The 12669-nt window shown below is 28.5% G+C and overlaps 1 protein-coding gene across 1 annotated transcript; it reads left to right on the forward strand.

Moving 5' to 3' along the window:
* The first annotated feature begins 5485 nt into the window (after positions 1 to 5485).
* On the forward strand, positions 5486 to 9410 carry LOC129616341 (uncharacterized). The gene is made up of 6 exons (XM_055531959.1): positions 5486 to 5792; positions 5993 to 6116; positions 7330 to 7466; positions 7573 to 7760; positions 8338 to 9015; positions 9390 to 9410. Exons 1-6 carry the CDS (start codon positions 5486 to 5488, stop codon positions 9408 to 9410), a joined length of 1455 nt encoding a protein of 484 aa, XP_055387934.1.
* Positions 9411 to 12669: the final 3259 nt, after the last annotated feature.

Raw genomic sequence — 12669 nt, forward strand, 5'->3', positions numbered from 1 at the left:
AAATTTGAAAAATAGGTAAATTTGTTTTATTTTTCATTATATTTTAAAAGCAAAACAAACTTTAGATATGAATTACAATATTGATTGCGTTTGAATATCAAAAAGAAATTTCTGTATGAAAGTCCGAATTGAAACGCTTCCATTTGGATGTTTTAAATTTAGCGTGTAAATGAACTAAGAGTAAAATTGTATCGCTTTAACGTATGACTCAAAAACAAATTTGTCGTCTAAGCAAACATAGAACGTGTTATATTCGAATTTCTTTCCAACTAGAACTACGGAAGGATCTTGATTACACTTTAAGGCAATTCATTGCAATGGTTTTCTTAAGAAAAACCTTACATTTTATATCCTTAAATCTTAAAGAAAAATTGAAATTGTTGTCTGGGTACGAAAACATATATTCAATATTTACCTAAAATTATTTAAATTTTATAAAATAAAAAACATTTTATATTTGAAATAAAAAAACATACCATCTCGGAAGCTCTCAAGCATTTCAATAGTGGGCAATCTTCAAAATTTCTTGTTAACTCATATTACTTATCATCGTCCAATTTTTTTTTTCTTATACAAAATTATTTTATTCCACTTTTTTAAGCACTGGGAACAAGTGACCCGTAATATATTTCAATTCAGCCCAAATTTTCTCGAGTTTCTGAAAATCAGCACTTGATTCAATAGGATTGCAATTTTTGAAAACTGCAGCAAGTTTTCGGTTTTAGTTAATGTTTTTAACGATCCCATAATTTCCTTTTGGCGGATTATTTTTTAAACCTTCACTAAAGTAGGGAATCTATATTTTAAAAGTGCAATATATGTATATAACATATGAAAAGGCAATATTTTAGCTAATTGCCATACTTTCTGTTGAAAAAATATTAATAATTTGTTCGGCCAAATCCCTACACTAATTGAAGCTTATTTTCTTCTCACTTTCCCATACGTGCACCATAATATGGTTCACGATCCAAGTCCTGTCGCCATATGTTAATTTTTGGGTTTTTTCATACTTTCACAAACATTTGCTTTGATCAGCCTTTTCCACAAGACTCAATACACTAAACGTCTGTTAATTATACCCGTACGAACGTATGTTCGAAGGGTATACTAAATTTGCCTTACCGTTTGTAACGCTAAGAAATAACGGTGTTAGATATAGACTCAATTGTATGTTTTTGATCAGCGTCAAATTCTGAGTTGATTTAGCTTTGTCTGTCCGTCCGTCCGTCCGTCCGTCCGTCCGTCCGTCCGTCCGTCCGTCCGAACGATAACTCAAAAACTAATTGAGCTAAGCTCACCAAATTTTCACAAATGATTTATTGTAGTAAGTGCCAGAACCCTATTTAAATTGGACATGATCGGGTTACCGGTTCGGGTAGCTGCCATACAACTTCAAAATTTATTTGGCTATATCTCAGAAACTATAAAAGTTATGGTATTGAAATTTCACACAAACGAATATATTAGTAGGGCCAGTATGCCCCATAAAAGTCGTTGAAATTACTTGGCTCCTTCTGGTACCTGCCATACAACTTCAAAAGTTATTTGGCTATATCTCAGAAACTATAAAAGCTGTGATATTGAGATTTCACACATGTGAATATATTAGTAGGGCCAATATGCCACATAAAAGTCGTTGAAATTACTTGGCTCCTTCTGGTACCTGCCATACAACTTCAAAAGTTATTTGACTATATTTCAGAAACTATTAAAGCTATAGTATTGAAATTTCACACAAACGAATATATTAGTAGGGCCAATGTGTCTCATAAAAGTCGTTGAAATTACTTGGCTCCTTCTGGTACCTGCCATACAACTTCAAAAGTTATTTGCCTATATCTCAGAAACTATAAAAGCTGTGATATTGAGATTTCACACAAGTGAGTATATTAGTAGGGCCGATGTGCTTGATAAAATTCGCTAAAATTTCTTGGCTCTTTCTGGTAGCTGCCATACAACATCATTAGTAGTTTGGCACAACCAGTATTTTGAATAACACATAGTACTGAAATTTTGCATAAATTAATAAGGTAATACGGCAACTTAAAGTCATAGTCTGCCCCATAGTTAGTTATGGCACATTAGTTATTCGCACAAATTCGTACGGGTATCACAGAGTTGACAAGGTCAAGTCTATTTTTTTTCTCGTTTTAATTAAAAATTTTTTCGAAAAATATGAGTAAAGTTATAAAATTAGTATGGCAGAACACATTTATATTTAAAGAATACATCAGGGTAAATTATGCCAATCATCTTGGAATTAAAAATGATGCTACATTAAAAGCTAAACTGTAGCATTTAATACTTTATTTATAAAATTCTATAGCAAACATCGTGAAGGGGTATGCAAAACATTGGCCTGAAAGAATAATTGTTTTTAATTTTGTAATATAAAATGTGTAATAAATATTTCGTAATTTCAAAATTTTAGCATTAATTCTGTATTTCTATAATAAATCACAAATTCGTAATTTCAAAATCTTAGCATTAATTCTGTATTTCTATAATAAATCACAAATCTGACCATTGGTGCAGTGGTAATGGCACCGGCCCTTTAAACGAATGGTCTCGGGTTCAAACCCCGGTCAGGTCACTATGAAAATTATATTCAATATTATATAACTTAATATGCAAATACTAATAAAATATTATACAAGTAATTTTGAAATGTTCATAATATTCGATACTAAAAACTAAGAAAAATAAACAGTAAATATTAATAAACTGAAATATTTAATATAAATAAAAACTACGGTAGACTAGTCACCTACCTAGCTAACTCTCTATGACTATAGAAACTAGAGCATCATAGATATCATGCACTAGCCCTATACTCCTCCTAGGAGTGAAGAAGGAAAAAAAAAAAAATAATAAATCACAATAACTGCTTAAAAACCGTAAAATTACTTTGGTCTGAGACAAGATTTGTGAATATTTTTATACTTGTTGTACTCGTATAAGTTAAGGAAGAAATTTTACTTTGAAACTTTGTTTTCTAAATTTTTTTCTAAAGAACCATACAACCATCAAAATATGCAGATTTTTCATGTTTGTGTATATAATATGTATTTTTATTATATATATTGCAAAATAATATTTAAACTATGTATAATATATGAATTCTAATTTTTACTTCATTAAATTTTATCTAATATATAAATTTAAAGTGTATAACATTAATTATGTACTTAAATTTTTATTATATAAGTCAGTATATAATAATAATTATATACTGACAGAAATTTTACTTATTTTATACTTTTGCATTATTTTAATCATTTAAGTATATTCATTTTCGTTTTTATATTTGTTTCTTATGGTCGTAATATCTACAATTGAAATTTTTGGATTTTGTATAAATAAGAAAACACAGTCGCTAATAACTTTTTATCTTCATTATTTATGTATATTGGCTTGGAAATAGCTGACAACTTAAAATTAAAATTTAGAATCAATTATTCCAATTTTCAAACTTGGAATAAACTTACAAATTTTGATCGTGAAACACTTACAAATTTTTACTTTTTGCATCACAACAAAATATTTGAATTAAAATTTCAAAGATTCAATTTATTGTTTATTTTGGAAAAAATCAAACACTTTATTTTAAGTTTTATAAAAATTATGCGTTTTCAACAACACTAAACTTTAAATTATTTAAAAATTGCTTTAATTTTTTACGACGCATCACCAGCAAATGCAAATTTATTACTGATTTAGAAAATTACATATACATGAATATATACGAAAGTATAATATATGTGCGCATATGTGTAAGAAATACCGACATAAATTACCTAAGAACTAGGTTAAGTTTTAATGTCTTTTGTAAGATTTAGAAGCAATTTAACTAAGAACTTAGGCCTTTGCAGGTTTTTAATATTTCTGTATTTGTGTATCGGATGATTTTAAAGTTAATTTTTCTTGCTTCTATTAGATTGGAATTTGTATATGGGTTGTCGATTATGAGATATAGTAGCAGTCAATGTAATATTATATCAATTTTGTAGCGCTTTACTACATTTCACTTAGTTAATGTTATACTTAAATAAAATTTGTCCCCACAACATATTATGCAGATATTTCGAAAACTTCAGGCAAATACCTAAGTAAAGCTTAATTAAAATAAATTTTGACAAACACAATAAGGAAAACTAATAAAGGTTATATTAATATATAAATAAGAGCATTTTATTTCAACTTGTAACCTATAAGTGTTATGTAATAAATATTGGTTATTAGAATTAATAACAATAGTTATTCAAAAAACAGCAATTAAATTCATGTTTATTGATTATTTATATAAATATTCCTTGTTTTTTAGAAGTACAATTAGGAATGCACATTATTCGATGTATAATTTGCAGAAATATATACTTATATGATTACAATAATAATTTTTTAAAATATGTACTACATTTATATATGAAGTACATTAATATATTCGAACACTTTTGATTATAAACGCTTTATTGCAAAGTTTTGTTAAATTGGCCAATAACTTAGGCAAACTACAACTTTATTTTAGTAAACACAATTATTATAACTTAGTTCTTAGGTAACATATGTAAATATTTTTGTCTGTATTCTGTCTGTATTTTTTGGAACTTTTAATTTTACAGTTAACTTTTACGTTAGATAAGTGACTAAAAAGCTTAGTTAAATTAACTAAGAACTTGAGCCGTAACAGAGTTTTTGCGGTTGCAAGTAACATAGTTCGCGCGTTTTCAATAAATAGAATCAAGAATTTAGGAAATTAAGCAACTAAAATCTTAGGTAAAATACCATAGATTAAAAAACTTTTCTAGGCAGATTAAAAACAACTTTGCTATAAAAAGTTTTACGAAATAAACTTATGTTTTTGAAATTTTTTTTTTGTTGGTTTACAAAAGAGCCAATTTCTTAGCTGTTTTTACCAATAAAATTTTGATTGTAAATTTTTACCAATAAATTTTTTTTGATAGTGAAATTGCTTTCATTAATATAGTCATGTATTTTAATTTTCGAAACTTTATATTTCAAAAATAGCAAGCGTTTCAATTAATGCAGGAAGCTGATGGTAAACATCATGTCACGAAAAAATATAATTATTTATCTTAACTCATGTGGTTAACCTTTGAATTCTACAATTTTTTTAAGGTTTTTATAAATTAATAAAATTGATTTATAATTAATAAAAAAAACGCGTGATTGAACTGCTGCGTGCTGACGAATAGTAGATTTTTAAAAAATATTTAAAAAAATAAATTTGAATTGGGATATTAATACACACTTAAAGTATCTATAATTTGAGTAATTCAGCATAATTTAAATAAATAAATATTGCAATAAGAATAATATTTTATTGTGAGAATTTAAAATAAATATTATTCCAATAATAGCGTTGCAATGTATAATGTGTAAGGCTACTGTAAATAGCTAATCAAAGGGTTTACAGTGCATGGGTGATTGTCATCGCTATTTTCATAAAAAATGTATTAAAATGGCGGACGAAGTTTTCAGTGCCATTAAAACAGGAAATATTATGTGGAAATGCTCAGCCTGCAAATCTATTTGTGATGAATCGATTATAGTAGAAAGTGAAGGAGAGAACGAAATTATCAATTCAGATAATCTTGTAAATCATGTTGATGAAATTCAGGAAAAACTAATTAATTTTGATGTATCAAACTGTAGCATTGATAAATTAGCCGCTTATTTGAAAAATGTAGGTCTGATTGTTGGTGATATACATAAATCACAACATAATCTTGCCCTACGTTTGGATGAATTGACACAACAAAATAATAGTATCCTTCACGAAAACGTTTTTCTAAAAAAGGAGCTTGCTCAAGTTACAGAAAGATAAAAAATCTTAGTTTAAAATAAACAAGCATAAACATGATGAAGTACACCAAAAAATAATAAATTGGATGTAGTGGTAGCTGGTCTCCCTTTCCTGTGGAAATCATTTTGAACATTGCAAAAACTATTAAAGCTAATATTTCAGGTAATGATATCCAGAAAGTTATTTCAGTAGAACAAAAAGTTAATGGAAAAGCGACTGCCAATAGTTTATATATAGTTAAATTTACATTAGAAGTAGCTAAAACCGAAATGCTGATGAAAAAAGCGTAATATAAAAATCTGTTTTCAGCAGATATTGATTTGGCAAGTAATGGGAACAAAGAAATCTTTTTTCGCCACCACCTTTCCCCTCTTCAATCAAAACTATATTTTGAGGCGAAACAAAACAAAATATCCCAAAAATTTCAATATTTGTGGGTTAAGGAAAACCAAATTTATATGCGTCAAAACTCATCTAGCAAGGTATATAGGATTACAACTTTCAATGACATCACTTACATCAAAAAAGAACTTAATATACAACAAAACTAATACTAATATTGAAAGGTATTTAATCCTAGATAAATAATATTTTTATTTTAATGTTTTCGTTTATTTTAGTATTTTATTTTTTTTAATTTTTCACAAATGTATTACAACTAATAATTTCATTTTATAGATATTTATTTTTTGTATTTCACTTATGTGATAATAATTGTACAAGATTCTTATTTATACCGATTTATATAATATCAATATTTATACTTTTAATCATACGTATGTTAAGAACTAAAATAACCTATTCCATGTTTTACCGAATAAAACAATTTATTGAACCACGTGCTAAAATTAAAAATTATTTTCGAAACGATTTTAATTATATTAAAACTTTCCAACGCGAGATGGAAATCGAAACTGAATTTTTAAGCATGGCATATATTGTCCTTCTGTTTCTAATTTTTATTTTACAAATTTTATTATTTAACCGGTTTGTAACTTTTCTTATAAGGTACATAATTGCAATGCATGAATTACTGATATCAGATGCGATGTGTTTGAATATATTGTTTGTGTTTATGTACTATGGATGATGAGGTAGAAAATATAGACTTGTTAGGGTGTCCCGTTTTACTAGTGTGAACCAACAGACTGTTAAGATGAACTACAAAAATAATTTAAACATAATATATTTCAACATTCAAAGTCTTAGAAACAAATTACATAATCTAGAAACATTAATTCATAGTTATTGTTGTGAAATACATATCATTGTTTTGACAGAAATTTGGTTAAGAAAATCTGAGAATCAATTTTTTAATTTACCCGGTTTTACAGGTTACTTTTCGAATAGAGAAAATTCTTACGGAGGGGTCGCAATTTATGTTTCAATAAATTGGAATATTTAAATAGTTCAATGCTCTTTGAAGAGGAATTTAAAAAGTCAAATTTTCTAGGAATTAAACTAGATAGGGAAAATATTAATATACTTTCAATATACAGATCTCATGATACACCTGTAAATAAATTTATTGTTAAAATGGATGATATCACAAACAAATTTAAGCAGTCTATTATTGTAGGTGATATAAATATTAACTTATTAAGCAGGACTAATAATGACGTTATAAATTACTCTAGTACACTCCTGACTAATGGATATGTAATTTTGAATGAAACATTTCCAGACTATAATTGATCATGTTATTTCAGACATAATTCAGAATGAATATTTTTTTCATATAGTTGATACTGCTCTGTCTGACCATCAAATGTTTTTAATAAGTTTTAATAGAAGTCTACAGAAGGACGTAATTTGCAATTTTAAGGTTGTTACTGATTATGATAAATTAGTTAGAGATAGTTTTTGGTCCACAATGGACTCTTATCGTAATTTTAATGATTTTGTAGTTGGCCTAACTTCTTTAGTAAAGGTGCATACTAGAACTATACCTATTATGAATAGTAGGTGTAAAAAAGAGTGGATGAATTTTGATATTTTTGCCGAAATTAAAATCAGGGACTCTTATTTAAAATTTAGAAAAAAATATTCTAATTATACGCGCATAAAAGAGGTTTATCAAAAATATAGTACGTGATTTAATACGGCGGGCAAAAAACAATATTATTCTAATAAGTTGTCCTGTGATCCTAGCAATAGTCGTAAGGTGTGGGCACTCTATAAGGAAATAATGTTTAACAAGCAAAATAATGTTTCTTCTAGTAGCATCAGCCTAATTGAGGATAATAATAGGAAAACCAGTGACAAATCGCTCATTGCAAATATTATGAATAATTTTTTTGTAAATGTAACATCTGGAATTGGTATTCCCTGACGAGCCCATTGATTCCGAATATGTTGGTAGGTTTTCAAGAAATATTTATGTTCCTTTTCAATTGACCCAAACTAATAATGAGGAGGTACAGGAAATAATAGGTAAATTGAGGTCTGCGGCTGCTACAGGTTGCGATGCTATCTCTGCTAAATTTATTAAAAAATTTTCGGTGCAGTTGACTCCTATTTTAGTTAAATTTATTAATTTGTCATTTCAAAATCATATTTTGACGGACTCACTGAAAAGTGGAGTTGTGACGCCTATCTATAAGGGTGGTGGTCATAGGGATAAAAACAATTACCGACCGGTATCTGTACTTAGTGCTCTTTCGAAAATTTTTGAAATTGTTATTAGAAATCGTTTGGAGATTTTTCTGGCAAATAATAATATTTTGAATGTGGAACAGTACGGTTTTGAAAGGAAATCTAATACAACATCTGCTTGCATAAGATTGACACATTTCATTACTAAAAATATGGATGAAGGAAAATATGTTAGTTTCGTATTTTTAGACTTAAAAAAGGCCTTTGATTGTGTGGACCACGATATTCTTTTGCGCAAACTTTCGGGTATGAATTTTGAATTTGACCAGATTTCATTTATTAGGTCGTATCTCACTCAGAGGAAACAGAGTGTACGTTTAGGAGATGTGGTTAGTGAGTCTAAAATATTAAAGAAGGGTGTTCGTCAGGGTTCGATTTTGGGTCCCACACTATTTAAAATTTATACACTAGACGACACAGCACGACTAAACTTGCGCGGCTCTATACAACTATATGCTGACGACGCGGTGATGAAATATGCTAGTGTTAGTGAGTATGAGTTAAGGGATTCAGTTCAATATGGCCTCAAAGTAATTAGCGAGTGGCTAAACAAACACCGACTTGCTTTGAACGTAAAAAAGACTAGCATTATGTTATTTCAAAATAAAACTTTTGGGGACTTAAATTTCTTCTTTGGGAATAATATTATAAAAACTGTAAATCATTTTAACTATCTTGGCCTTGTCGTGGACAATAGGGTTAAATGGCATAGTCACATTGACTCAATAATTAGGAAGGTAACACCTTATATTTTTATAGTAAGACGACTTAGGAAATTATTAGATAGTGAAAGCCTCTACAAAATATATTGTTAATATATAAAATCACAATTTATATATTTGACCCCCATCTGGAGTAGGACATCTCAATATTACTTGAACAAGTTAGATATTCTTATTAAAAGGGTGATAAAAATCATTCATAACTACTCGAATACCCATCCTACGAATTTGCTATATGTAAGTCCATACATTAGCTTCAATGAATTGTCTATCAAGGAAATGTACTTAACAGCTTTCAAAATTATTCATAATCAAATGAAACACAATTTTATCCTTAATAGGAACTTCGATATACATGGTAGAAACACAAGGAATCAATCTAACTTCTATCTTTCATTGTTTAGGACTGATAGACAGAAAAGAATTGTTTATATGTATGCTTAAAGATGTACAATGAATTACCAACTAATCTCAAACAAATCGATAATATATGCATGTTTAAAAGGAAAATCTTAGATTATATTACACAATAATGTTTTCAAATTGCACAAACGTATTTTACTCAAATAGAAATTATAGAATAATAATATAATAAATAATTATATAATAGCAATATTAAAAATACAAATAAATAAATAAATAAATAAGAATCTTATTAATCTTTATTAATCTTTATTATTATACTACCTGCAGTAGTTGAAATTTTATATATGTACTACATTATTATAAGACCAGACAGCTAACGCTATAGGTCATAAAATCTATATTTTGAATTATACTATGTATATTATTTCGCTAAGTTTGGTTTCCGTTACTTACATTATATCTTAGAATTTTATTGTTAAGGTGGAATATGTATATTTTGGAAAAAAAATATATAATTATATGTAATAAAGAAAAAAAAAAAAAAGTTCTTCCTATTTTTACCGACCGTATTGTGTATGTTATGCAATAGGAAGGTAATATCATGGCGACAAATTTTGCATATCGAGTTTTCGAGGGGAATACACTTCTCCATAGTAGTGAAGTGTAAATAAACTATTTTTAGCAACCTGTTGGTCTATGTGTGCAAGCGTGTATCTCAAGTTCGGCTGAACTGATTTTGATGAAATTTTATATGTAAGTTTATTTCGACTGTGGCACGGATTGATCAACTTTTGGGATATACGAGGGCTGTCCCAGAATTAAGTAGCCTAACCAACAAAACACAAAAAGTTTGAAAAAAAAATAAGCCTGGCAGAAAGCCCTATTATTTTAAGGATTAACTGTCACACTTTTATTTTTTTTCTTTTCAGATTACCGACTTAATAGTGAAGTTTTTCAGTAAATTTTTAATATGGATAACATTGGTCATCGTTATGTCATTCAATATTTTTATTTGAAAAGTCTTAGTCCAGCCGGTATCAAAAGTGAACTAGATTCTACACTAGGGGAGTCTGATCCCTCATATGCAATGATTAAAAATTGGGTAGCGCAGTTTAAACGTGGCTGTACTAGCTGTGAAGATGAACATCGCACTGGTCGACCAAATGAGGTCACCACGCCAGAAACGGTTAAAAAATCCACAAAATTATATTAGACGACTGTCGATTGAAAGTGCGTGAGTTAGCTGATATAGTAGGCTTATCAAAAAGTGCTGTATATAGGATTTTTTTTTTTTTTTTTTTTCCTTTGTTCACTCCTAGAAGGAGCATAGGGCTAGTGCATGATTTCTCATGCACTAGTTTCATAGCGTCATAGGGTTTAACTAGGCTGTATATAGGATAATCAAAGTAAAACGTCCACATTTGTCGAAGAAAAAAGTGTTGTTTCATCAAGACAATGCACCATTTCACACATCTTCAATCGCCATGGCAAAAATTAATGAATTGAAGTTTGAGCTGCTTCCTCACGCACCCTGTTCACCAGATTTAGCCCCCTCAGATTACTTTCTATTTCCAAACTTGAAAAAATGGCTTGATGGAAGAAGATTTTTTACAAATGAAGAGGTAGAGTCTGGCGTTGATGGCTATTTTGCAGAGTTTCCCAGTTCTTACTATAAAAATGGTATCGAAGCAATTCAACACCGCTGGCAAAAGTGTATCGACCTAAAACAGGACTATGTTGAGAAATAAAAATAAATTTTGTCAAAATTTTTGTTTTCTTGGTTAGTTCTTAATTCTCGGACAGCCCTCGTATATGGGAAAAATCAGGGAATTTTTTGAAATTTGATATTTGAATTCTGGTTGTCACCGAAACTAACTGACGAGCATTTTAGCGAATTCGGGTGGCACAAAGCGAAACTCTATTAAGAGCCAAATTTACATTTTTCTAGGTATGTTAACTATAAGCTTACTAATGCCCTAAAATTGGAAAGAAGTACACACTCAAAAAAAAATATTACTAGATTTGCTATAGTTTTGCATGCTCCTAGTGATAAAAACTGGTAGAAATCGGGATAGTGCGAAAAAATAGCATTTTCAGCCATTATTTATCGCGCTCAATTATTAACATTAGTTGCTATTTTTTTTATCTGATTCTGCTAAAAAATACAAGTCATTTTCATTACTGAGAGCCATTTATTATTGTCGATGCAGCATAAAATTTTGTTTTCGCACTTATTTATTTCACTCAAGAATATGTAAATTGACTCTGTCAGATATGTATTATTAGTATTACAGTTAGTGATTTTGCAATTATATAAATAAAATTATACAATTCTTATAAGTATTTATTTTATTTATGGTAATGTAATTTGGCTCTGATGCCTATATATCATGAATACTGCAGTTAGGGATTATTGCAAATGCAGCATTAAAATTTTGTTGTATTAGCAATTATTTAAGTCATTAATAGCAATCTAATGTGGCTCTTTTAGCAACCTATTAGGTATGTTTCAATTAGGGATTTTTGCAAATACAGAGTTAAATTTTTACTACTTTTACAATTAATTATCCTTATGAAAGCAATGTAATATAGCTCTATTACTTAAATAAAATGGATTATTCTGAAATTTATTATAACTAAAAGAAGTGAAACTATAACATTAACTTTTGGTTTATTATTAAATTTTTATTAATACAGAAAATAAACATTTCACAGAATCAAATTATTTGGTTATTTAATATTCTTTTCTTAAACAATAATCCTTATAAATATGAATTACCTATTTAAGTGGGAGTTTTGCTTAATTATGTTTATGTTTTAAAAACTTTCCGCAAAGCGCTGAGCTTGATAAATCCAAAATTGACAAAGATGACGTTGATGTGTCATGCAAGAACACAGGTTCTTGATTGGGCAAAGTTATATTGCAACTATTTGCTGACAAAAAATTTGATATTGTAACACTGTCGCTTTCTACGATTTCAGTTGCGCAAGTATTTTCCGAATCTTCCTGCTGATGGCGTATAAAGAAATTTAATTCAATCAACGAAATATTTGTTTTCACCTGCATTTTTTTATATTTTTAAACGAATTTAGACC

Source organism: Condylostylus longicornis, unplaced genomic scaffold, assembly GCF_029603195.1.
Source record: "Condylostylus longicornis isolate FDR11 unplaced genomic scaffold, ASM2960319v2 ptg000184l, whole genome shotgun sequence".
In the NCBI taxonomy this organism is placed as follows: Eukaryota; Metazoa; Arthropoda; class Insecta; order Diptera; family Dolichopodidae; genus Condylostylus; species Condylostylus longicornis.

What these genes read in the sequence shown, in the direction of transcription:
- LOC129616341 (XM_055531959.1), top strand. Translation starts at nt 5,486, where the DNA reads ATGGCGGACGAAGTTTTCAGTGCCATTAAAACAGGAAATATTATGTGG. An exon ending in TGACGTTATAAATTACTCTA is followed by an intron (nt 7,467 to 7,572) that starts GTACACTCCTGA and finishes TTTTTCATATAG; the next exon opens with TTGATACTGCTCTGTCTGAC. An exon ending in GCCTAACTTCTTTAGTAAAG is followed by an intron (nt 7,761 to 8,337) that starts GTGCATACTAGA and finishes TTTTCGGTGCAG; the next exon opens with TTGACTCCTATTTTAGTTAA.